General features: G+C 33.0%; 1 protein-coding gene across 1 annotated transcript in view; it reads left to right on the forward strand.

Moving 5' to 3' along the window:
- Positions 1-14,712, forward strand: part of CAPS2 (calcyphosine 2) — a 36,329-nt gene extending 21,617 nt beyond the window's left edge. The window contains 6 exon segments of the mRNA XM_045553353.1: positions 1,061-1,179; positions 2,151-2,227; positions 3,755-3,909; positions 7,526-7,651; positions 10,905-11,001; positions 14,276-14,712. Coding sequence (XP_045409309.1) covers positions 1,061-1,179; positions 2,151-2,227; positions 3,755-3,909; positions 7,526-7,651; positions 10,905-11,001; positions 14,276-14,451 — 750 coding nt within the window. The 3' untranslated portion in view covers positions 14,452-14,712.
- The last annotated feature ends 12,811 nt before the right edge of the window (positions 14,713-27,523 follow it).

The raw sequence follows: 27,523 nt of genomic DNA on the forward strand, positions 1-27,523 counted from the left end.
GTGAAGAGATATTGGCTTCTGGAACTGTCATATATCCTTCCTCCTTGTGATTTTCCCACCTTGGGAAATTCCTGGCATGTAGTATGTCACAAGTCCCTTGAATGAGTGGATTGTGGATAATGTTATATTTTGTATAGTGGTCTTAACATTTTAAATCATATTCACATATTATGTCGTGATTAAAGTGCATCACTATCCACAGTGATCATTCAAGTAACAAATATATGTTCATAGGCTAAGCACTAGGGATAGAACAGTAAGTTAGACCCATTTCCTGCTTGCAGTCTAATAGGAAACACAGATAGGAGAGCCGGAAAGGAGGGGCAATGATCTAGTTTTGGGCAGTAATAGGAGGCTTCCTGGAGAGAGTGCCATCTAACCTTGACTAGGAGTTAGCTAGGCTGGGATAGGGAGGTAAAAGAGGGTAAGGAAAGGTTTCCACATGGAGGAGACAGCTCATGCAAAGAACAAAAGCAAGAAATCACATGGCTTATTTGGAGAACTGGACGTATTTCAGTCTGGTTGGGGTTAAAAAAAAATTGGTAGGAATTTAGTTGGTGAAGCTTTGATGCTTTAGGTTAAAATTAGGTTTTATAATTATGCAATGTCTGTCATCAAAGAACTAGGTAAAAGAGTGTGATGACTCTCACAGTTCATCAATTAGTGATACATCTTTCTGTGGGCCAATAACTCTATTTTTGCATGTAGGGATGTCATAATTTCAATTCAACTAATTTGACCTGTCTTCCTCTGATTCTTATAAAAATATCTGAGTTTCTCATATTGCTGGCTTTTTTGTTCACATAGACTGTTAAAATAGAACATTGTTCTAATTGAGAGATTGATTGCAAGATTAGTTCTGTTATTTTCCTACAGTATTAGGTGGATGAAGCCTGTGTAGTTTCTAAATATTTTACAAATATACCTTTTAAAAAAATTATTAAAGTATACCATGTCATATATAATCAAAATCAAATATTTTAAATTAGTATTACTTGCATTTTACTTCTTATATGCTTTTTATTAATAGCTTTAAATAACTCATCTGTTCATTCTTCAGGGTGCAACCTTGACATTTTTGAATTCTGATCTTCCCAGCCTTCCAGAAAGCATAAAAAAAAATACATTACTTATACTCCGAATCACAAATATTGATCAAATAGCTTTGGATTCTCTCAAGTAAGTCAAATATACATTTGTCATTTTGAAAGTAAGTGAAAGACTATTTTTTTATCATCTTAAAATGAGATTCTATTACAAAGCATTTAGACTTTAGGTTTATATTTTTTAAAAACAAAGCAAAGCTATATGTGTCTATTTTATGCAATGTATTGTACTTAAATATTCTCCATGTGTGGGAAGAGTTACAATCAGTTAAAGATTTTAAAACGCCCATTTGATGTTAGAGATACCTTATTAATTTGCCTTTGCTTTAAGAGTTTTATTTTACTAAATGCTACCAAAGTAATAAGTTTTAAAAGATGGGATATTGGTACAATATTACAACAATTTTCCCCACATTGTTATGATGTTTTTTTTAGCATTAAAAAAAATTCTTGGGTCCCATATGCTTATAGTATTCACTGATTGATAAAATGCATAGTGAAAAAATAAAGCTATGAATAAAAAATATTTTTAAACGAATTTTTTAGTCATAGGAATATATATGTATATTTGTGATATTATATATGATATTATATATTAATATATAGAGAGAGGCCATATCCCATAAATTGGCTATAAGAAAAGTCTGTGTTTCTTTGTCATTTACTGTAATGCTAAAAGTGAATGCATTTGGCAGGTGGGGGTTGGGGGAACTTTTTGAAATAACATTTTTACATTTTATACCTTTGCAAGGTAAAACTGCTTTTAAATTTAATAGTTTAGTTAAGTATTTAAAAGACCATTGAAACAGCTACAAAAATGAGTATGTTCACAGGTAGTTCTTGGAAGATTTTAAGGATTTTAGATCTTGATTTGATCCTTTTGGACATCAAAGCAGCAGGCAAAATTGGGACTTGATTAAATTCTAAGCATTCTTCCAACTTTGAGGGTTTCTTTGAGTCTGGAGCAAGGAAAAGCTTAGAGTGTCCATACTCAAAATTGTAAAATTGAATATATTTTTATCATTGTGAGCATGTCAATTGCAGAACTGCTTCTGTAGAACATGAAGATGATATAATCACTCAAGAAGCCAATGATAGACTGGTCATCAAGGCCATTCAAGGTATGTGTCATTACTATGCTTTCAAGTAGTTTGAATTTTCAACCTTTTTTGTTTGTACTCAGTAAAATAGTATTTTCCAGGTATTTCTCAGTGGCACTTTCTGTTTGCCTATTAAAAAAATATTTTATTTATGTATTGCAAATATTTTAAGATGATCCCTGCTTTAATTGTCCTAACTGAATAACTAGTATTATGTGAATTATGAGCTTAATAATTTTAGATATTACTAGGTAATACAGGTTTTACTCATGAACTGAATAAAATATAAAGGCGATTTTTGTAACATAATACTTTTCTTGCATATTAGGTAATATTCTGAAGAAATCTGTGGTGGCCTGGTTTAAAAGAAAAAAATGTTACACTGGGAGCAATATGTTTGGACTCTGCTGTTCAATAGATGTATGACTTTGGCAAAATCCCTCACACGTGTTCCTTTACCTCTAAAATGGGGGTAATAATACCTCTCTGATTAACTTTCCAGGGTTGTTGTAGGTATTAACAATAAATGAGATATATGTCAGCTCTGGATGCTGAAACATTTTACAAATTTTGTTTCTAGAGTCTAATTTTATAACCATTGCAATATACTGGGTTCTGATTCCTTCGTTGGATTTCATAGTCTAGAAAGAGAAAGGTATTTCTTGTGTATTACTTGTGTGACAAGTAATCACATTAATTAACATATAATTTATGAATTTTGATAAATCCTGATTTATCATATAAAGATAAGGGAAGTCCTAGTAAGAAGCCAAGAAACAGATTTGAAAGTTGTCTGAGATTGGTATTTGAGCTCTCAAATATTCCTGATGCCATTGTTAGTAAATAGTTTATTCTATAATGGTTAATTATTAAATCTAGCAACATTTGTTCTCTCCTCTAGTGTATTATATCTAATAACTGCTTTAGTAAATTTACTAACATTTTCTTAAGTAAATATGGTACAAACTTCATTAAGTGAAATAACTGACCTGGAAGGAGAATGCCACTTTAAAAATATAAGTATAGGATAGCGTTCCAAAGCCTTGATGCTATTTAACATACAAGTTACAATTTGAAGATTTCAAACTATTTAAAAAATATTGAACAGATAATTTTTGAGTGACTTGCCTGGTATCAATTTTGTAGTTCAGTTGATAAACAACAAAGACAGGGAAAAGGGATTAAAGATGGGGGAGTGGTTAGATAAAGGAGTCAGACAATAAAAACCAAGGCCTTATTTGTAACATTTAGGTTATTTTCTTGCTAATAAAGTGAAACATTATTTTCCTGTATCTAAAATGTAACACTTTCACCACACAGTGGTGCTATAGTTCTGGCGTATTCACATGTGATTTTATATTTAATCCTCTTTATTAAAACCATTCTATTTTTCAAAGTCTTTTGTCAGTCACACACAAGATTTGGTTGAATATTCACATCCCTTTTTTCAGTTACATCAACTTTAATTTTCTTACACGAGAGATAACCGTAGCTTGATGCATTTGTGCATAGGAACAGTTAGTTTCCATTTCTCTTCTTGTTGAATAGATGTGCTAAAAGAAAAACTACATAAAAGAAGTGTTCGTATTTTGACTGGATTGGGAAGATACTTTCAACAATTGGACAAGGAAGGAAATGGACTTTTAGATAAGGCAGATTTTAAGCAAGCTCTAAAAGTATTTCACTTAGAAGTGTCTGAAAAGGTATGTGCCATAGAAAATTCTCTGTAACAAATAATACATTATTTTTAGGTGGCATTATTCACATTTTAACTGCAATTTTAGTAGTACATTTGTTTTCTTCTTTATGCCCTGTTATCAGTGTTAAGCCATCAGGCAATAAGTTTTGTTGAATTTTAAAATTTCAACATTACTCTGTCACATATTTATTAAGAGCCTAATAACCAGGCATCCTGCTAAGCTCTGAGACAACATACTCTGTACTCTTAAGATCTTCATAATTGAAGGAAAATGAAAATAAAACAAAATATATATGAAATAGAGAATGTTTTTTGAACACATGGGATAGGTAACTAATTCCAAGCCAGGTTATGGGGAAGGAGAGGGAAGATCATGGAAGGATTCCTGGAGGAGATACAATCAAGCTGAGCTCTGAAGGATGAGGAGGAAGAGAGGGGGAGGGGAGTGGATCAGACAATGAGTATTTCCTGAAAAGGAGAGGCACAAATTAAAAAGGGAATGTGGCCTGGTCCCCAAACTGCAAATGGTTAATCTTCACACATACTGTTCCTTCTGCTGTGAGTAATCTTTCACGAGGTCTTTGCATGCTGGATTTTCTCAACATTCAGCCCACAGCTTTCTCTACCAAGAGCACTACCCTGACACTCTGTTTAAAGGAGCACTCCTCTCTGATCCCTCGTCCTTTCTATACCAACTTCCCATTTTATTTTTTTCATGCCACTTTGTACGTTTGTCTGGCACTGCAGAATGTAAGCCCCATCGGGGCTGGAACCAACCAGGGTGCTTCTGGCTTCCTGCTCTTTTTCTCACACCTCAAATAGAACCTGACATATGGCAAGTGCTAAATAAATAGACAACGAATTATTTTGAATGAATAGATGTATGGAAGGAAGGAAAAGAGAAGAATGGAGAGAAATAAGTCTGGTACATTAAAGTCTTGCAGGCCATGCTAAGAAGTTTGGATTTTTATTCTAAAAGTATGTGAACTTGAAACTCATTTGCCTCAAGGATTTCAGAAAAAAGACTCTCTTGCATTGTTCTCTTTTGCTTCAAATGCATTTTGACATAGATATAATGTATTAATATTTTGTGGAGTGATGCATAGGGCAAGGTATGGAGAAGAGGGGTGGGGCTTCCATGCCCACCCCAGGCACGCCACCCTCCAGGAACCTTCACTGTTCAGCTATTCAGAAACCCTCTGAACCCTGTCCTCCAGGGCCTTTTATGGAGACTTCATGGGATAGACGTGATTGACAGCCACGTAGGAATGTGATTAGACAAAAAGGATATGATCCCATACTAACAGACTGAGTGGGGAAACTCAGCAAGGCCTGTCCAGATTTTTCTTGGCCTCTCTGTGCAGCATTCCTTCCTCCAGGGTATAGGGCAGGACCCCTTCCAAAATGAGAGTCTTAATGGCCTACAGTCAGACAAGGTAGGTCAGAGATTTATTTATGGTCGGCTCCAAGACAGAGAGGGAGAGAAAGGAGCAGGTGAAAGCAAGGACGCAGCAGGTCAGAGAGAGAGATTCTGTTTTCTGAGGTCTAATTCCGAGGCCTAAGGTGCCCCCACATTATAGTAAGACTGTAACAAGGACTGCGGGAATTATGAACCAGGAACCATGGATGAAAATATACACATGCACATGCATGCACACACACACATGTATTAAATCTCATAATATCACACACAAGTAATTAATAACTGATACAGAACTAGAATCCAGATAATATGGCTCCATCTAGCACTTTTTCTGCATTACCACAATACCCTTTTTGATTGGTTTGCTAAATTCTTATGATCAGATTTAGGAATAAAAATACAATAATTATATAAGAATTCCAACAGAGGGAGAACATATATTATGGAAATGTAAGTAAGCTTCCCCCTTTTCTCATATATCTTCAATAATATTCTCTGTTTTTTTTTTCTGTAATAACACTGGAAACTGCTCATGTAATGATAAGAATATACAAAGGGCTCGAGAATAAGAACACAAGAATTACTAACCTGGGTCTAATTGTGGAACTAGAGAATGTTTGTGGGAAGGCATATTTGTTATCCCTTATTTAAAATAAAAAAATGATATGCACCCTAAAGAGACTAATTTATGTGGAGATACTATTAATGAATTTACCTTAGCTTTTTTCCAGCTGAATTATTTTCCATTTGGTACCATGACTTAGCAAGAAAGAGTTACATATATTTGTTGCTAATTATGTTAAACAGCTTAACTCTTGAAAATAATTTCTTTTAAGCATCAAGAAGTACCTTTTAATTCTAGTATTCCATGACTTGGGGGAGCAAATCTGTCTTCTCTGGTCTGTATTACTCATGATTTTAAAGTTCAAACTCATCTTTAATTCAACTGCATAGACACTTAAAGTCTTACATAATGTATAGGGCATTATGATAGACCAAAAAAAAAAAATGTATGGATTGTTGAGATTTGAGGGAAGGGAGGGCATCTTGAGATTTAGTTCTTCTAATTAAAGTTTTATTTGAAAAAATTAGAGGGAAGTAGAAGAGAATATTTTTTGAGTACTTATTATTTGCCAACCACCTTACTAGGTGTTTTATTTACAGTCTCATTTAAAGCTAACAGCTTGACTGAAACATTGAAAATACATTTACCTGAGTTTGAGAAAATACATGCTGTAATTTATTTGTTGTCAGGAACAATATGAATAGCACTTTATATCAAATAGTGCATTTGCCAAAGGAGTAAATGGTAATGGTGAAGTAAACAAACTGGCATAAAGGATATATTCAAAATTACACTTTTCAGTGTAACTTATGAAGTGATATTAGAATCATTCAAATCTATACTTTCAAGCATGAAACAAGCAAAAATACAATTAGTGGTTATAATGCTACTGGAGGCATTCCAGAATTTGAATTGACTTTTGAATTAATCACAGATCTAATACATTAAAAATAATTGAATATTCAAAACTGAGTAAATGATAACCATATATATACATTTTTTTTGTATAGAAAGAAATTGAACTCAAAATGATAAATTTGTTTCTGGAGTGTGGCGGGGGTGGGAGATATACAGAGAAAGGAGAGAAATAAGTCAAACAGTACAAAGTTTCAGTTAGACAGCGGTATAAGTTCTGGTGATCTATTGCACAACATGGTGATTATGGTTAATAATAATGTTTTGTGTATTTCAAAATAGCTACTAAAAAAGTGATTTTAAATGTTCTCATCACAAAGAAATGATAAATATTTAAGGTGATGATATGTTAATTTGCCTGATTTGATCATCCCACAACGTATACATGTATTAAAACATTACATCGTACCTCACAAATATATACAATTATCATCTGTCAATCAAAAATAAAACAAAACTTTAAAAAAGATAAATTTGTGAGCTATTTTCAATCCTAAATGGCTCCTAACTTTATAGAACTGTTCACCACAGAGTTCTCTTAAAATAGCTTTCTTGGTGGCTTTGAGTGGATTTATATGTAACATTTTGAATTTTTTTATTAAATGAGCTATCTTATCTAGGGTTATAAAAGATGTAACAAAATACAACTATGATGATTTTCTTGTGACCATATATGACTTAAAAATGTAACAGTGATCTCTGTTTGATTATTTCTAGGACTTTGAGTCTTTATGGCTAATTCTGAATGTCAATGGTAATGACAATGGCAAAGTTGATTATGGAGAATTCAAACGTGCCATTTTTGGTGAAATGAATGAATACAGGAAATCATTTGTTCGAAAGGTAACTCTGTTAAGTAATCTTTCAAACTGTTACTTTTAATAGATTGTTAGGTTTATTATTTTAAAACTATAATGAATTACCATTTAAAATGTTTTAAGTCTGTTATATTTACCTGTAATGCATGTTAGGTTTAGTAAAACACAGAACAAACAAGCACATACTCATATGAGATCTACCCAGAATAAAGCAAAATGACTTATGCATATGTTTTAGAAAAATATTATAAAAAGAAAATAAAATTTGAAATCAAATCTTGGTTAATAAATTACTAGCTCCGTAAATTGCTGCCTCCATAAATCAGTAGCTACATGGCTATGTGCATTATAAAATATCTCTGAGCTTCAGTTTCCTATCTCATATAGTTAGTATTAGGATTAAAAGAGATAATAAATATAAAATTCTTAGTGTCAGTGCTCAATATATTTTATTTTAGAATGAACATTAAAAAGTGTTTCTCTGGTTCTTATCATATGCATGCTAAATATTAACATGAAGATTAAAATGATCATGTTAAATTAGAATTATAAACAGGAGCCCTGATTGTTATAGGAACCTACTTATTACTAGGGTTCTGGTAGCCCTTTTTAGAGTATGCTTTTGATCAATGTAGTTCTCCTTCTCTTTTGCATATGTACCTAATATAAAATGTACATGTAACTAATGCTGAAACACAGCTATTCTATATAGAGTAGTATAAACAATTATATCAAGTATAAATTTCAAATGGAAATCTCTACTTTTACTGGCCAAGAGATACTATAAAAACCTTAAATTAAACAAAATTACCCCATAATGTTTATAAATTTGTACTTATTTGTAATTTACATGTCGTGCTGATAGGTCAGGAATAGAAACTAGAGGCTTGTCTCTTTCATAAGTCTTGGTATAGGGAATAAAGGATAAAGGAAGAGTTATAAAGGACTGTATTAGTTTGCTTAGGCTACCATAAAATCCCACAGACTTGGTGGCTGAAACAACAGAAATCTATTTTTTTAAAGTTCTGAAGGCTAGAAGTCCAAATGCAAAGTGTCAGCAGGTTTGGTTTCTTCTGAGGGCTCTCTCCTTGTCTTGCATAGCCACCTTTTCACTGGTTCTCACATGATCTTCCCTTTGTCTGTGTTGTTTGTGTACCACTCTCTTCTTATAGGGACACCAGTCGTATTGGATTGGGGCCCACCCTAATGATTCCATTTTAACTCAATTACCTCTTTACTGGCCTATTTTCCAAATAGCGTTATATTCTGAGGTAGTAGGAGTTAAGATTCAACATACGAATTTTGGAGAAACACAATTCATTCTACAATAGGTACCATATTTCTGTGAACTCAATATTGTGAATAAACAAACTGGATTCTAGTTTTGGCTATTCTGCAAATATAGGATGTTGCTTTGGGTAGCTTGTATGTTTCTATGTACCTAATCCTCTTCCCAGTGAAATATTTTGTGTTACTCAGACTTGCACTGAATTAGAGGAGCAATAAAACAACTAGCATTTCAAAAGGTAGTGTTAAATTCCAAGAAATAGAGCAACAAAACTCATTTAAAAATATTTCACTTTCTAATTAATTTTAGTGATGAAATATTTGCAAGCTCATTTCTTGAATTAAAATAGTCTGCCTGGCAATTTGTTATGGCTATTTATAAGTTTCATGTAAATAAATCCTAGACCTAGAAGTCACCCAAGAGGTCTTTTACCCAACTCTTCCATTTGCAGAGGACAGCCAGGGAAACAGAGGTTTGGTTACTCTCTTAAGGTCAGGATGCTAGAAAGTGGTAGAACTTCCTACTTAACTACAGGTTTCCTAATATCTTGCTTCAGTATCTTTCCTGTTGTATTTATGATGCTTCTTTCATATACTGTCAGGTTGGTGCAGAAGTAATTGTGGCTTTAGCATTGTTGAAATTTGCTGTTTGATATTGGCATACATTCTTAAATAAATGTGGTTATGTTATACATCATTTTAATGAGTATATCTTGCTTTATGTTTTTTTGCTTATGACTTATTGCCATTTATTTTATATTTATTTTAGACTATGGAAATGATGTTAGACAAAAAGCAAATTCTAGCAATTTTCTTATTCGAGTTCAAAATGGGTGGTAAAGCAGCAGAGACAACTCGCAACATCAACAACGCATTTGGCCCAGGAACTGCTAATGAAGGTACAGTGCAGTGGTGGTTCAAGAAGTTTTGCAAAGGAGAGGAGCGCCTGGAAGATGAGGAGCGCAGTGGCTGGCCATTGGAAGTTGACAATGACCAATCGAGAACAATCATCGAAGCTGATCCTCTTACAACTACATGAGAAGTTGCCAAAGAACTCAAGGTTGACCATTCTATGATCATTCAGCACTTGAAGCAAATTGGAAAAGTGAAAAAGCTCAATAAGTGGGTGCCTCATGAGCTGATAGAAAATAAAAAAAATCGTCATTTTGACGTGTTGTCTTTTATTGTACCGACAACAATGAACCATTTCTCTATCGGATGTGCGAGAAAAAGTGGATTTTGTACGAGACTACCGGTGACAACCAGCTCAGTGGTTGGACCAAGAAGAAGCTCCAAAGCACTTCCAAAGTCTGACTTGAACCAAAAAAAGTCATGGTCACTGTTGGGTAGTCTGCTGCCGGTCTGATCCACTACAGCTTTCTGAATCCCAGCAAAACCATGACATCTGAGAAATATGTTCAGCAAATTGATAAGATGCACTGAAAACTGCAACACCTGCAGCCAATATAGGTCAACAGAAAGCGCCCAATTCTTCTCCATGACAATGCCTGACTGCATGTCGCACAACCAACGCTTCAAAAGTTGAACAAATTTGGCTACGGAGTTTTACCTCATCTGGCATATTCATCTGACTGCTCGCCAACCAACTACCACTTCTTCAAGCATCTCGACAACTTTTTGCAGGGAAAACACTTCCACAATCAGCAGGATGCAGAAAATGATTTCCAAGAGTTCATGGAATTCTGAAGCACGGATTTTTACACTGCAGGAATAAACAAACTTATATCTCATTGGCAAAAATGTGTTGATTGTAATAGTTCCTATTTTGATTAATAAAGATGTGTTTGAGCCTAGTTATAATGATTTAAAATTCATGGTCTGAAACTGCAATTACTTTTGCACCAACCTAATAGTTTAGTACTTTTCAACTGTTTTGTTTATGGCTCAGAAATAACCTGCCACAAAATAGAAAACTGGTTCTTATGTCTAATGGTTTTGTTAAAAAAAATAACATTTCACTCTTTATTTAGGCATTTATGAAACTAGATTGCAACAGAACTGGAAGTGTGTCTATTATAGACATAAGAAAATGTTATTGTGCAAAGAAACATTCTCAAGTAATTTCAGGTAATTATTATGAGTCAAAATACATTGGATTTCTAAAATGTTAGCTAATAAAAGTGATATCTTTAAAAAGCATAGACTGAAGCCATTAGGGACAAAATAAGCAATTTTTGTGAACCAGAAACTTGACAGCTGTTTGCCCTTCTTCATTTAAAAATTCTTGGCTTTATTGTCTGTACTTATTTCTCTCTTTGATATTTATAATAGACACAGAACTCTTATTTTCTGCTTAGGAGATACTGAGGAATTTAAGTTAAAAAATTTAGAGAACAGGTAATTACGTGTGCAGGTTCTCAAACTTAGTTTTACTATATCTGCTTATATAGTTATCTATACTTGAGTATTTAAGGTAGAATGAGGGAGTGTATTTCTCTACGGATGAGGCTATACATACAATGACCATTTTTATCATCAAAATTTGAGGCTATAGTAAATTTCTCAAAATTATCCTAGAGATTCATTTCCTGCTATATTTCTTCTAACTGTATTTTTTTACATAATTGATTTATAAATGCATTCTTATTATAAAGAAAACATTTGACCACAACTCCTCTCTCATTACATTCCCTTCATAAAAGTAAAAAACTAAACATTTTTATGTAGTTTCTTTTTGTACTCAACAATGTGATTTGGGCTCTTTCCATGTTAATCCACATTGAGCTACCTTATTTTTATCTGCTATCTATTATTCTTTTTATAAATCAATATACTACAATTTACCTAGCCATTCTCGTATTGGTAGGCTTTTAATTTCTGATTATTGGTATATAATCAATGAAGCAATGCATATGCTTGTTTGTGATTCCTTAGGTCTGTTTTCTACTGTTTCCCTGGGATGATATTAATACCCAAGAATTAATTACTTACTTGGGAATAGTAAGTAAAATAGTAAGTAAAAAAATCTACATTTAAATTTAAAATGTAGATTTCCTCAGGCTAGGGGCTGCATGGTGGGGATCGTGACAGGGGGCTGGCACCCACTCACCACACCGCAGCCCCAGCCCTAGGAAATCTACATTTTAAATTTTAATTGCTATTTCCAAATTACGTTGTGAAATGGCTATACTAGAGTACACTGCCATTCTTTGGAGAATTCCTCCACAACTTTGTGAACAATTTAGTTTTTGCCCATCTGATAGGTTAAAAAAAACCATTTTATTTGCATTTTCCTGGTTACTAGGGAGGTTAAATATATTTTCATACAATTATTGATCATTTTTTCATCTTTTATGAATATTTGTGACCACATTTTATGAATAGTTTCCTTTCAATTTATGATTTCAATTATATACTATTAAATAGCATAAAATACTATTACTTTAGAAGTTTATTTCTTAATATTAAAAGAAGAAACCCTGTAATTATTTTGGTTTCTTATCATCATTAATATTTGTATATCATTTATTTTTTTGTCATTCATTTATTTGTTAATTAGCATCTGTGTGGGCATGAAGCTTTATTTATTATTTTTAATTGTGAAGTGAAAGAAAAACAATAGATTTGGTTATGGAGATTACAGCTAATCATCACTGGCTTCCAGATTTCTAACTATTTATTTCAGATCAAAATATTACACTTTGTTTATCAATGACTTTAAATAAACACAGTTAGCATAAGAGAATTTCTAGTTTTATTCAGTTCTCTTTGGTATATTTTTTCCCTTTAAACACATGTCATTCTCTCTGCTTCTTTCTCTTTAATTGGTCATACATGCTAAATATAAACAAAAAGTAACTAAATAGTGTACTTATTTCAAAATTAGGTGATTTCAACATGGTGTATTTTTTGTCTTTGTCTTTTCTCATCTAATAATCTTAATTAGGTTGCTTAAGTAGCTTTAGTTTTATTATGTATCATTAAAGTTTTGATTAGGATTTTGTTTTTGTTGTTGGATAAGCCTTTGTTTGCTTCAGAAATTCCATAATTTGTCTTTTCATTCACATTAAGGATAACAATCTGGCAAGCTAAACAATCTTAAAAAGAGGAAAACCTGTAACTGTATTTAAAAAAAGAAAAAAAAACTATTATTATCTATGTTTACACTATAATCTATTCATATGCTCATCTCTGGGATACAGATTGTTTACAATTTACAATTAATTTCAAGTTAAGACTTTTATACTATGTATAATTTAATTTTAACTATAGAGAATATTCACTTTTTGATATATTAAGTAATTCATTAGGATAAAGTATTTTAAGGTTTAATAGAAATGGGATACCCCAAATGTATTTCTGTGAAATAGTATTAGAAATATAATGTTTATTGTTGTAAATATTTTCTGGTCTTTAAGAGGAGCAAAAGAAATTTAGTTACAAATGATGGAAGGTAGGTATTTCCTGGGTATGTATTTTTTAAGGGGTGGAGAATATTTAAAGGAAGTATGAAATTCTTGACAATTTAAAATATAAATTTAAGTAAGAAATGCTTTTCTTAGAAAAAAGTATGTTAAAACTCATGTGTTCCAAGGTATAGATGGTAAACAGAGAAGGAAATTTCTCCTGACAAAATTTATGTTTTTATATACATTAAATCTTGATTAATATTTAGGCTTGACTAACATTCAATTACAAATTCATTTTATTGTTTTACATTAACATCTCTACATAGCACAATTATTCAGTTCTTTTTCATTTAACATGTTTTTCATTGAACACTTTGTCCTCTACTTCTCATATGTTTTTAAAAGACAGCAAACTTCTTGATACCCAAAGTAGATTTCATTCCTGTAGTTTGAAAGGCACTTTACAATGCTTTATTATCTAAGTCTACTAGAAAACCTCTGGTTTGTGAAAAAAAAAAATCCAACTCTCACTCTAATTTTGTCCACCCCATTAGACAAATGATTAGAGTGGCATTCCCATTTAAGCCTGTTATTTAAAATGAAAGCTGACTTTAAAATGTTTTAGAGGGTCACATAGATTTTCTGACCGCTTTTCTACTATTGTATAGCCTCTCTTTATTCTCTTTTGAGTATTTTCTGGCCAACTGTAGTTTCTTTTCATCTTTAATTTCTCTTATTAAAAAATTTATGATTTAAAAAAATATGTTCTATGCTAGGATCCTGGGGATGGATCAGTGCAAGAGAGAGAGGGGCAGGGAAGGAGTGGCAAATTAATGAGATGAATTAATTCTAGTTAATGTTTAAATAAGTTGGGAGAGTAGTTTGACATAAGATTTCAAATTGTTGAAAAGATTTCATTAGATGATTCTTTTATTATCATGAGTCATTTTACTGAACTTTCAAGGAAACTGTCTCATAGTACTATTTTACAGGCCATTCCACAGAGGAAGATATCAAATCATCATTTCTAGAAACATTAAAAGATACCTGCAGCAAGTCTGATGAAGTGTCCTATGGTGAATTTGAAGATTACTATGAAGGTTTAAGTATTGGGATAGTAGAGGATGAAGATTTTGTTAACATCTTACGTACTCCATGGGGAATTTAGTTTTAAATGATGAATATGTTATCAGCACTAAGCATTTTATTGGAGAGGTGAATTGAATGTAAAGTATGATGAAACACTGGAGAATATATTTTCTAGTACTTCTTTTATTCTGTTTTTTCTCAAAAAATTTGAGTCCAGATGAGAAATATTCAGAAAGATAGATGTAGAAGTGTGTGTGTGTTTGTGCATGTGTATGCATGCTCACATGTCTATAAATTTGTAAAGTTATGTCTCCTTGGTTTATTATTTATCTTGTATACATTTTAGGGGTTTTTCTTTATGAGCCTCAATAGGAAAGTTACATCTGCATCAAACTATATGAGAACATTTGTACAGTAATCAAGTTTCCTGTCCTTTTGCTTTTTTTGGCTACCTTTTCCTCAGAATATAATTGTCACCGTTCTTAATATGATGAATTGGAACTCTGCCCAAAGCCTATGAGACTGAAATGGTTCAACGTATTTTAAACATATGACAATGTTAAAGGAATTAAAGGATATACAAGAGATATTTTTCAAGCAGTGAGATTATAGATGTTTTTTGTATTTCAAATATTTAGAATGATGAGGATACACCATGCAATGCCCATTTAAACACTGACTTGTCTTCTAAATTTTTGTCTTCTAAATTATATACTATTGTTTGTTCAATAGAGCACAATGTAGTTATTCTAGTGACCTGTTGTGGTCTTTCTTTTATTCTATATTTAATTTAACTGCAATTCTTTTCACCTGCATAGAATTATTATTTAGCTAGAAACAATACAATATGGAAGGGGAAATGTTCTCTTACATTATTAAATAAAGATCTCAAAAAGTACATTATTGCATATATGGATCTAAGGGATAATTTAGTAATTCTTACCCTAAATGTAAAAGCATATTTTGTGTCCTAAAATGAATGTATGGTATTCTAACCATCTCTTTTTGGTATACCAAACAACTAAATCATCTTTCTAAATACATACTATTTAATGTTTATATGTATTGTATTATAATTATTCTTTCTAAATTCTCCATTTCTCACTTCTCCCTGGGAATACAGAGAGAAGAGATAACTTTATGAGTTGTTTTCAAACTCATAATTTTAATTTTTATATGTTAATGGAACATAAATTAGAAAAAAATAAGTGGTTCAAAAATGAAAATATATACTTTGTAGAATATCACTTTATCCATCTATACTTGAAGCACTATTAGAAGTGTGATATATATGAACCCAATAAATTCAGAGTCATACTTTTCAAGATTTGAGGAGGTACTAAAGCTTACTACTAAAATATCAGAAAGAAAATATGTACAAACCTCTTAGTGCTATTTTCACTTGCTAAATTCTTTATTTCTTGGCATTTTTATTTCAGTTAGATTATTGAAATTAAACAATATGCTAGAAGAAGTTTTGGCAGAAATCAGTTTATAACTATTTCTAAGTCATATTTTTTTCTTGGGAAAATTCATCCAACCCTCTTAAACCCTACAAATTGTTCTTGTGTTAAAATGACTAATACTATGGGTGCTCAATATGCGTATAGTATTTTTAGCTGATAAATTTTTATTTAGTTCTCCATAACAAAAACCTGTTCTTAATACAGATACACCAGAAAATGTATAGGCTGTTATATTGTGTAAAAAAAAAAGAGAGAGAGAGAGAGAAGGTACTTCTGGAATTTAATACCTTAATATGACAACATACTCTATTAACCTTTATATTCTTAATATAAATATTCATATGTAGTTATTTGTAGGAAACACCTCTACTTGTGAGATGTAAGTTTTTATAGTTAATTTCTTATTATTTTATATCATTGTTTCCATGTAGAGTTAGAAAATATATAATCAAATATGTTTTTTGTTAGAATTGGTAATACAATAAATCATTTTGCTTTTGAATTTACCTCAATGCCTGCATTCTTCATTGACTTTGGTATAGTAAAATCTGTTATTTAGTATACAATTTAATAGAAGTGACATTTTCAAACATACACAACATAATTGACTTTTGAAATCCTATTCTTAATAATCTTCAAGATTCTAAAATATTTAAATAACTAACATATTAAACTATATGTTGTAATGTTGTTACATGAATTTTATAGATCTCTAGACCTTTGAAAGTTACTTTTGCTTGTGGTATAGAATTGCTTTCCTAATTAACCATACTATTTATGGAATTATATATACTGATTTTATTTTTATAAATAAAATTTTACATAATTTTCAGGAAAAACTCACATTTCTAAAACAAGGGATATTATATAGGAATTTTAGCTATATTTTAATGGAAAGAAGATATATATTTGCACAATACAGCAATTATAGTATGATTAAAATGTTCCTGTTTTAAGTTTTATAATATATGAGCTAATGAGCCAGTGATTCTCCATAGAAACCACCACTTAGAATAATTCATAATTTTGATACCATTTACCACTTTTGACTTCTAGTGAGTCTAAGTTGGTGACAATTACTTCAGGAGAGAATTGTGCACAATAGACTATGCTTACTGCAGGTTGTTTAACATGGTTTTATGAGATTATAGTTTGTAGTGCTTGCAGAAATAAAATACATACCCTGATAAACTGTAATCACTCCTAGGTTGGCCAGTAAGGACAAACACTATAGTCAAATTGCTTAAAGAAGTAGAAGGAAATGAGCCTATATAACACAAGCCAAGCAAAAGAAGACCAACGAGAATCCAAAGAGTTGACAGGGATGTATTAGTATCCAATCATGAGAAGCAGCTCCTATCATATCCTTCCATTTTTAAAGTTATACAACTTCAAAGGAAAACTTATTTATTGGATGTGCTTCATATAATAAAGAATAAATGCCTCATATTGTAGCCACTGTAAATTTAATCGTTATTTGTTGTCAGTCATTTTTATGTGGTGAGTAGCACTATCCATGCAATTGCCCAAGGCTCTGAGATATTCCAGATTTTTCTCCCACTCCCTATATCCACTCATTCTCTAGTCCTATGGGTTCATACTTTTGAATCTGTCTCTTTCACTATTCCCAATGCTTATGCCTTGGGTTAAACTCTTACCACTTCTCAAGTGTATTGCCCCTTCATCAACTCTGCCTGCTCCCCAGTCCTATTTCAACCCATCCTACACGTGGATGTTGGGACAATCTTTTAAAGACATACATAACTTCCTGAATAAAATTCTTTCTGACATTCCATATCTTTCAGAAAATTCAAACTCTGATCTTAACACATAAAACCTAAATGGTCTTGTGTCCTGAAGCTCAGCTTGTGTCTATACTCAGCTTACTCCCCACCCTCCTCCAGCCATTCAGAACTATTTAACAGCTTTTAAAATGGATTGTGAGGTTTCAAATCTCTGTTCTTTCATACAGATTCTGCTACTTTTATTAATATCTAAAATTATTTTCTCCACTTACTGCATTTAACTTAATTCATACTAACCTTCTAAAATTACATCAAGAATCATTTCTTCTAAAAAGTTTAGTTAGAAAAACTCTTAAATCTGATTATAGTTGTCCTTCCTTGAGATCCCATTGGCACCCTGAGTGTGCCCTTACTCAGCACCTTACTCTATAATCATCCTTTGCTTATGTTTCTCCCAGTAGATTGTAAACTACTTGAGGGTAGGAACAATATCTTCTTTAACTTTGTGGTCCTGGTGTCTAGCACAGTGTCTGACATGGGGTAGGTGTTAAATCAATATTTGTAATCTGGGTAAATGTGTGATTTACTGAGTAGTAATAATTATGGTTTTTGCATTTGAACAGTTTTGCATCAAACCATTTTGGTATAGATCATGTAAAATAGTATGAATGTGCTGTATTGTGCAAGCTTCAACTACATACAGGCAGTAAATTACCCTACTAAAGAATGCACAGACTTCAGGTTTTAGCTAGCTCTTTTTCAACAAGGCCTTACTACTCAGGGACTATTATATTCACTTGAATTATATGGAATTCATTCAACATCTGATGCCCAGCTAATTAGCCTTCTAAGCACAATGAGTTTTATTGATGAAAATAGTGTCTCATTAGAGCCCTAAATGGTCTTTGGTCCACCTTTGGATTAGAACAACTCTGGTTGCCTACTCTGAAAGTAAGGTAACCAGATTCTGCCCCTAGAATGTTGCTGCTACATCTGCTCATGAACCCTTTCATGTACAATGGTGGCAAGAATTCTTAAAAGGACAAACTGCTGGGATTTCTCTGAGTTTATAGAACAGGTTGTGTAATCTTTTCATACCTCCTTGCTAAGAAATGTTTGTTTGACAAATGTATTTGGCAGAATTTACACTGAAAGTTGTATCATTACAACATGGTAGCTGGGGTAGCTAATTTGCACCTGTCTCCAAGAATTTTGAGGAGAGGGCCAATTCAGTCATGCACAAGTAATAGGTTCCCTTTGGTAGTTACACGATTAACTACCAAAGGGAACCTATTACTTGTGCATGACTGAATTGGCTTAAGTCAGTTCATAGCTGCAATTCTTCATCAGACACTTACGCAGTAGGCATTGCAAACCCCCAAATGGCATGGCATTTAGGCATCCACAATGCCTAAAGTAGTAAAATTATAGATTCAAAACCTGCCGTCCATAATTGATCAAACACAGGCATAAACTAGGCACAGAATAGCACAGAAGGCCTGCCTGTGTCACCCCAGGGGAGTAACAATAATTCACTACTCTGAAAACATAATTTATTAAGGTATTAATTAGATGGAAGTTAACGTGTTCTATATAAAAACTGAAATGGTAAAGGATTTTGGAGATTTGATTGTATAAATTGTGAAAATGTATTAATGGATACACATTTTCAGATTTCTCTCTTTAATCCCATGTAAGCTTATTTGTATAGTTTTTGAATCTACAAGCAAGGTAAAGTTATTTGGAAGGATTTGAAAAAAAAATTACCTATCCAGTGACAAATTTTATGCAAGGAGAAAACAATCAAGGTCCCTGTTGAGTTTAACTTTTCCTTTTATTAAGTTAGAATGGGACTTCTGAGCCATGGTTAAATGAATTTAGATATAAAATGAAAAGATTTTCACCTATTGAGTTTCCTGGGATTTTAAAATGATAATAAAGCCAATATGAAACAAATAACTGCATTTCAAGAAAATCCTGTGTCACTTACAAAATTAGCCACTTATTGAGTAGTTGAAGAGTCTCTTATAGAAGAACGTTTAGAAAATATGTTGTAATGAAAAGTAATTTTGGGGAAGCATTCAGATGACCCTGCAGTCATATTAATATTTTAATATGAATTATGTTGTGGAATGAGCACCATCTTTGGAATCACTGAATACTGATTTCAAACAAGTTCTTCTGCAAGTTAGCTGTATGACTTTGGGAAGCTATCACATCACTGCTTGAGCTGCAGGGTGATGTGAGGATTGAATAGATATAGATATGCATATAATGGACATGTGGATATAGAATAGTACTTACCACAATCTAGCATGTAAATTTTATCCAGAGTGCATTTATTGCCTCTGTTTTTTTTTTTTCCTGAAATAAAGAAACTAACTCTAAGTTTTCCTTTGCTTTCATTGATTATCCTAAATGGCACATATAAGAGCTGTTTTCTTAAAGTGACATTTTTAATAGGTAGGAATAACTTGTATGCCACCACTTCCTCCTGCATTTAAGAAGCTCTCATTATTATTAGTTCTCTTCCTTCACAACACATGAAGGAAAATAAAAATCTTGCGTTAAGGCTATCAACTCTTTTTCTTCAAAGCGTGAAGCAAGGTGGCAGATTAAAAAAGGGATTAGTAACAAAATTTGTTGTTATTCAAATTAATTGGAAGATGATACATGTGTAAGACTAATTTTATATCTTTAGAGACTTTAGGCAACATTCTTATTATCTTTGGTGTGCATACTGAGGCCACTGATGACCTTGAATCTGGCAACAGATTGCGTTTTCCAACGATGGCGGCAACAGTATCTCTCATCCCATATACTCTTTTTACATAGTAAACTTGTCTTCACATCAAGAGGTGGGGTCTATGTCCACTCTGCTTGAACTTGGATGACTTGTTAGTTGCTTGTAGCCAGCAGATTGTGGCTAAAGTGATGATGTGTTACCTCCCAGACTGGGCAAGGAAAAGCAACGTAGTTTCTGCCTTGTTTGCTGGGACACTTGAACCACCAGGTAAGAAATTGGACTTCTTGGGAATGCCAAACTGGAGAGGCCACATGCAGGTGCTTGGGATAACAGCCAGAGCTGAGCTCCCAGCTGATAGCTGGCATCAGTTGTCTACCGCGTGAGTGAAATACCTTGGATTGATTACAGCCCAAGTCAACATCTTACTACTGTGGTCTCCAAGCCCTGGGCCACAGACTGGTACTGGTTCGTGGCCTGTTAGGAACTGGGCCACACAGCAGGAGGTGAGCAGCAGGGAGAGCAAGCGAAGCTTCATCTGTATTTACAGGTACTCCCCATCGCTTGCATCACCGCCTGAGCTCTGTCTCTTGTCAAATCAGCTGCAGCATTAGATTCTCATATGAGAGTGAACCCTACTGTAAACTGTGCATGCAAGGGATCTAGGTTGCGTGTTCCTTATGAGAATCTAATGCCTGATGAAAGAGGTGGAGCTGAGGTGGTGATGCTAGTGCTGGGGAGTGGCTGCAAATATGGATTATCATTAGCAGAGAGGTTTGACTGCATGATAAATGTAATGCACTTGGATCATTCTGAAACCATCCCATCCACTCTGTGGAAAAATCATCTTCTATGAAACCAGTTCCTGGTGACAAAAAGGTTGTCTTACTACATTCACATGAAAGATCCCAAGTGAGAAACACCCAGCCAAGCTGTTACATATTCTTGATCCATTACTTCATGAACAAAGTAAAATGTTTGCTTTAAGTTGCCAAATTGTGAGGTCATTTTTTTCATAACAATACTAAGTAGAACAAATCCTTAATTAGAATTTGAATAAAAGCAAGAATATTAAAAACATTTTATCAAATATTCAGGGGATTTAATTAATATGACCCACAGTTTACAAAATTCTTCTGAGACATTAAAGGAGAAAATAGGCACAGTTGATATGTTCTTTCTTATTCATCAATATATTACACTGTCTAGTGCAGTTCCTGGCTCTGTGTCTGGCACATAAATAAACAATAAATACTTATTGACTGACATTAATACAAAAAATTGCATCTGCCTAAACAATCCTAATACTTTTGGATAATTTTTACATCAGATATTTTATGCTTTTTATCTTTTCTGTTTCTGTCCTGTCTCATTTTTCATGATTTCTATATGAATAGCTGACATTTTTTGAAGCATTCTTTTGATCCAAAAACTATTGCAATTATTTAAAATTCACAACAACTTCTTCTCCTTCTTGGTGCTTGTATTATACCCTTTTTATGACAATTCTTTTATCTTATCCTTCTCGCTATTATTTATGTATCACTAAAACGAGTAATTAGTTTACAGGACATCCAAAGATTTTATTCTGAGTTTTCCTGTAGTCCTTCAGTCACTGGTGTCCTAGGTACCATATATTACTATTTTCTGAAGAAAGATACAGGAATGGAAAAGATGTTGGAAGTTGGCACATCTTAGAATGGCCCCTGCAGCCACCATGCAGTAGGGACAACTTGAGGACATGCACTAGCGGTATTGAATCACATGCTTTCTTTTTAAGAGCTCTGAATGTATCACTCCACTGTCTTTGGCAGTCTGAAACTCTCTTAAATTTGGTTTGCTGATAATTTTCTGTTTACTTCCTGCCCCACTTTTAAAGTTTGGAGAATTTTTTATTTTTTCCCTGAAATTTAAGGCTTTTATTAGAATGTATCACAATATTGACTTCAGTTTGTTTATTTGACATATGAATTTTTTCCATTTCTCATATGTGTTATTTTTAATTTCAGAACTTTTTATATTATAATGTTGATTTCAATTTTGTTCTATTATTCAGATAGTTTCTTCAGCCATTTTGGGGTTAGATTTCAGTGGTGTGATATCCATATCTCTATTCTCTTTTATTAAATGTGTGTTGTTCTCCATATTTTTCTTGAATCTATTTTCTGTTTTTATAAACATCATCTCTTTGTGTGTCATTCATTATATCTTTTTAATTAAAAAGCTTTCTCAGTAGAGGCCAATTAATGTTTCCATATTTACCTATATTACTTTACAAGCTCCCCTCTCTCTTTCTTAAGTTAGACCTGATCAATTGCATCTTTGCAACTATTAATAGCTTTGCCTCAGAACTCAATAAGAAGTTACCTTTTAGAAAAATTAAGCCAAAGAATATGCATCAGTGTATGTGTATATGTACACACACACATGAACATTCTATTTTATAGTCTCTGTTTCCATATTATTTTCCAATTAAACTATTAAATTTTAGTTTATTTATTAAGAGGCTCACTCATATTCCTTATGCTTGGCTAATTCAGAAGCTATAGATAACTACTAATCTTAATTGAAAGTGTTTAGCCCTAATTGCTTTTCACCCTTAGGAAAACCCATGGTTCTTTTCATTTATTCTTTCCTTCAGTAAACATATATTGAATTCTTATATGTCAGGCACTGTGCCAGGCACTGAGAGTATACACCACGAATCACACAGTCACTACTCTCATGGAACTATTTTTCTAGTGCATGAAATAGCCATATCATTAAGCAATTATTAAAATAAGTAACTGAGAAGCCCCAGTAACGTGATAGTGGCAGCTGATCAGAGAAAACTGCCTATAGCAGTTAAAGCTAGAGATGCTTCTTATGGGAGGAGAAGGGATTAAATAGTGAATATCAGGGATGGAGATGGGAGAAGTGGGAAAGAGAAAGGCATTCTAGACAGGCCAAGCATGAGAAAATGCACAGAACCAAGGAAGAGTATAATATGTGCTGTGTATGTATGTTTGTATATGTGCACATACACATGCATGCATGCTCTTGGATAGTTCATTTTTTTCTGGAATTTGACTAACCCATTAAAACTTTTTAAAGTTCTTAAAGTGTCTTTAAAATGTGTTTAAAATAAAAAAATGGTGGTACATGGGCAATATATATAACCTGAACTTTTGTACCCCCATAATAAGCTGAAATTAAAAAAAAAAAAGAAAACTCTAAACAACAACAATAACATGGTGCAGGAAGGGGCTGTGAAAGATGGTCTGATTGGTTGGGGGTGGAGGTAGAAATACTGTTAAATTTTGTTAAAAATTATAGTTAAGTATTTATGTCAAAATTTTAGTGGAAACCACCAAAAAAGAATAAAAATACAGTCTACAGCTTTGGTCATCATGGAAAAAAGGATGCATAAAAATGTTTATCAAATGGATAAGAGGGAAGGAATCTAAGGAAAAGTTTGATTAAACATAAACCACAAAATAAGATTGTAGTCAAGTCCTAATATATTAGTACCACAATAAATTCATTTGCACTAATCTCACCAGGCAGATTTTATCAGATTGGATAAAAAGAATAAAAGTTCATTAGATTCTATGAAAAAAATAAAATTTTAGCCACATGCTGCTTACAAGAAATATCCAAATTCAATCACCTACTTAACTAAATTAAAATCACACAGAAATGGATGAGATTTTATATATATATATATATACACACACATTTATATGTATATATATATATATAAAATTCAAAAAATGACCAAAAGAAAGCTGATACCATTAAGTTAATATCAGACAAAACAGAACATAAGGCAAAAAGTATTTATAAAGATACAGTGGGGGTACTGTTTAAGAAGAATAAGAAGGCAAAAGGGAAGGTATAAAAAATAGAATAATAAAAATGGAATGTGCTGATGGAATAGTAGGTAGCTTGGGACAAGATGGATGAACTTTAAGACTATGCAGAAAAAATAGTGGGGATGGGAGGATGGGTGTGACCTAGTTGCTGGAGGCCTCTCCCATCTGTGGTTAAAGAAATAGGGTTAAAAATGGAGAAGTGGGGCATTTTTATTTATGCCCAGGGGCGATTAGCCACCAACCTATTCAAAAAGCATGAATCTCACTTCTGGGAATCTTCAACATGATATTTCACATGTTCTCAGAACCCATTCCACCAGCTGCATTAACTGTGCTTATAGTGGGCTGTGAGGCTAAGGAGGAGATGACAGTGGCAGTGGAGGGTTGGATGCCTGTTCAAAGCACCAGTGAGCTACAGGTCCTTTACCCAGGAATGAGTCCATCATGTTCCTCTGTGCCCAGTCCTCTCTGGGTCAGACACTACATCTCCCACCTGGTGAAGAATTTGGGTCCAGAGGTCTTGGCAGTCTGGAATGGATCCAGTTATCTGAGCTGTTGAAACTCTACCTGTAGCAGAGACAGAAATTCCAACCACAAGAAAAAGGGGCTGAGCTTGATGGAGCTACCCTTGAGAACAACAACAGTTTGTATTGAATGTAGAAAAATGTTAAGACCTAAGGGGTTTAATCAACTTTGTTTTTGATCTTGCACAGAAACTTTTGTCCTGGGTGCCAATATTTTGGACAGATCTTTGGCTCTTAGGAAAGTGAAACCTAAAACTTGTCTTAGCTTGGAGTCTGTTTTTTCTGCTGTCTGCCAGAGTAGTTGACAAAGAATGCAATGTTTTATCCTTTCATGAAGTAACCTGGATTATAGTCAATGTAAATGCACTGCCTCTGACAAAAAAAAAAAAAGGTAAAATTAATTTCGGAAGAAATTCAGTACTATGATTGGAGTGTACTGTACCTTAAACTTCTTTTGCTTATACAAAACTATTATACTCTATATTTCAGAAAAGAAAGAAATATTGAGCCTTGTAAACTGGAAACTCAGCTGAAAGCTTGCAATTTTTTACTAGTCTTTTCAAAAGCAAAGCCAATTTTATTAGCTTTGTGCCTTCTTAATCTGGAAGTTGAAATGTTGTGATTTATTGAATTATTGAAAATTCCTCTGCTTGTTGTAAAGCATTCAAAGATTAATGACACCAAGTTATTTTGCTAGAGGGAGGTAGTTTTTAAATGGTTAGCTGAATATTTTCTTTAAGTATTGCAAGAAGTTGGTTTGGATTGATGCTAAGTGCGAAGCCCAGACCCTCTGAGACCACTGTTATAATGTTCCTAAGTTGTCAACAATACTGGAAGGTAGCTGTTCTGATGAAAGTGAAAATGAAGACTCTGAAGATGTGAGTAATAGAAATTAAAGTCTCAGCAGCTCTCCACCTCAGTGATCAAAGATGCACGCATTTTTCAACTTGAAAGTGACACAATTTCTGTGTTTTTCATTTTAGAAATCTAATTGTATTATGTCAAAATTTAAAGGCTGTGTATAGTTTATAAGCAACAAATGGGGGAGTTGGTATTCTCATCCAGTTTCCATGTAGGCAGGAATATTATAGACAAGAACACCAGCCGTCTATTATTATTCAGACCAGATCTGGTCTGTTTTCACATTCTAAGCCATAAAATAGGTTAAGGCCTCTCAAACAATTGAAAATAATTTAAATATTGGCACTTTGTTTTTCTCTTTGAATTACAATGATCTTTAGCTACTTGGGGGCATAGGAAAGGGGTGGATACTTTCAATTTATTATTTACCAAGAAGATTTATATAATGAATACCATAGCTTATCTTAAATTTTGTGTAAAGTCTCCAGGCATCTTTATTTAAAAAGACTGGCAGTGTGCAAATGCTTCGGTAAGAGAAAGAGGGAATAAGCCTTTTAATGGTTTATCTTAGATCCCCTCAACTGAACTTCCCTATCCCATTTCTCAGAACAGAGAACATACTATTAAATGTCAAGAATTCCCCCCTCTTTTAATTTAATGCTCAGTGTTCTTTCTGGTTCAGGCCCTATAAACTTAGGAGTATAGTATTGACATTTCTGTGAATTTTATTTTATAATGTTTTAATGGAGATTTTAGCTAGGGCACAATTAAATGACAGGCTCAGGCTGTTAGCTGGTTGTGCTTCCAATGGCTGTGTATTCTCTGACAATGGACTAGTTTTGCATGCACATGTATAAAGCTGTGTAAGAAGTTGAACAGAACTAGATAGCTTTGTAATTGATAAGTACTGTTCAATTGATTAATTTTATCTAATTTTCTCACATTAAATACCATGTTTGCATTATGGTGTTTTCCTTTCTTTGAAATTCGTATTTCAAAAGTAATTATTATATATTAGCATATGGATATTAAAAATTAAATACAAATTTAAAAAAGCTTTTGTGATATTATGGTTTAAACTTATTTCTTAAATACGGTGATAGAGCCATTAGAATGGTGACATTTAAATTTTGTACACATAAAGTTTTATGTAGAGATGTGTGCTTTTTTAAAATTTGGAAAATGTTATTCCTAAATGTGCTCTTAGGTGATGATCAATGAAACCAATTTGATGGTGAGTACATGTGGTGCTTATTTCTCCATTCTTGGGATACTTCACTTAGTAGAATGGGTTCCAACTCTTTCCAGGAAAATACAAGAGGTGCTATATCACCATTGTTTCTTATAGCTGAGTAGTATTCCATGGTATACATATACCACATTTTATTAATCCACTCATGTATTGATGAGTACTTGGGTTGTTTCCACATCTTCGCAATTGTGAATTGTGCTGCTATAAACTGGGTGTATACATACATAATGAGTGTGATGGGCACTGTCTAGGGGATGGGCACATTTGAAGCTCTGACACGGGGGGGGGGGGAGCAAGGGCAATATACATAATCTAAACTTTTGTACACCCAGAATATGCTGAAATAAGAATAAAAAAAAGTAAAATAAATAAATAAAATTTGGAAAATGTATATAAAATATGAATCAAAAATAAACTTAAAATACAGGTTTTTACCATCATGTATGTAATAGTCTAATCATTGAATGTAGATAGGAATCATTAAATTTCTGTACCATGTATTATACATATTGATGACTTTTTTTGTTACTGATAAGGCAACATTGTGGAAGGTTTTTCTTTTTTTTTCTTTATTACTAAAAATCAATGTAGTTTGTTTAGGATGTGTATATGCTTTTTGAAAGTAGTAACATTCATCGGGCAGATGGGAGGGAGTGGGTATATTCACACATAATGGGCGCAGTGTGAACCGTCTAGGGGATGGACA

This window comes from Lemur catta, chromosome 6, assembly GCF_020740605.2.
Source record: "Lemur catta isolate mLemCat1 chromosome 6, mLemCat1.pri, whole genome shotgun sequence".
Lineage (NCBI taxonomy): Eukaryota > Metazoa > Chordata > Mammalia > Primates > Lemuridae > Lemur > Lemur catta.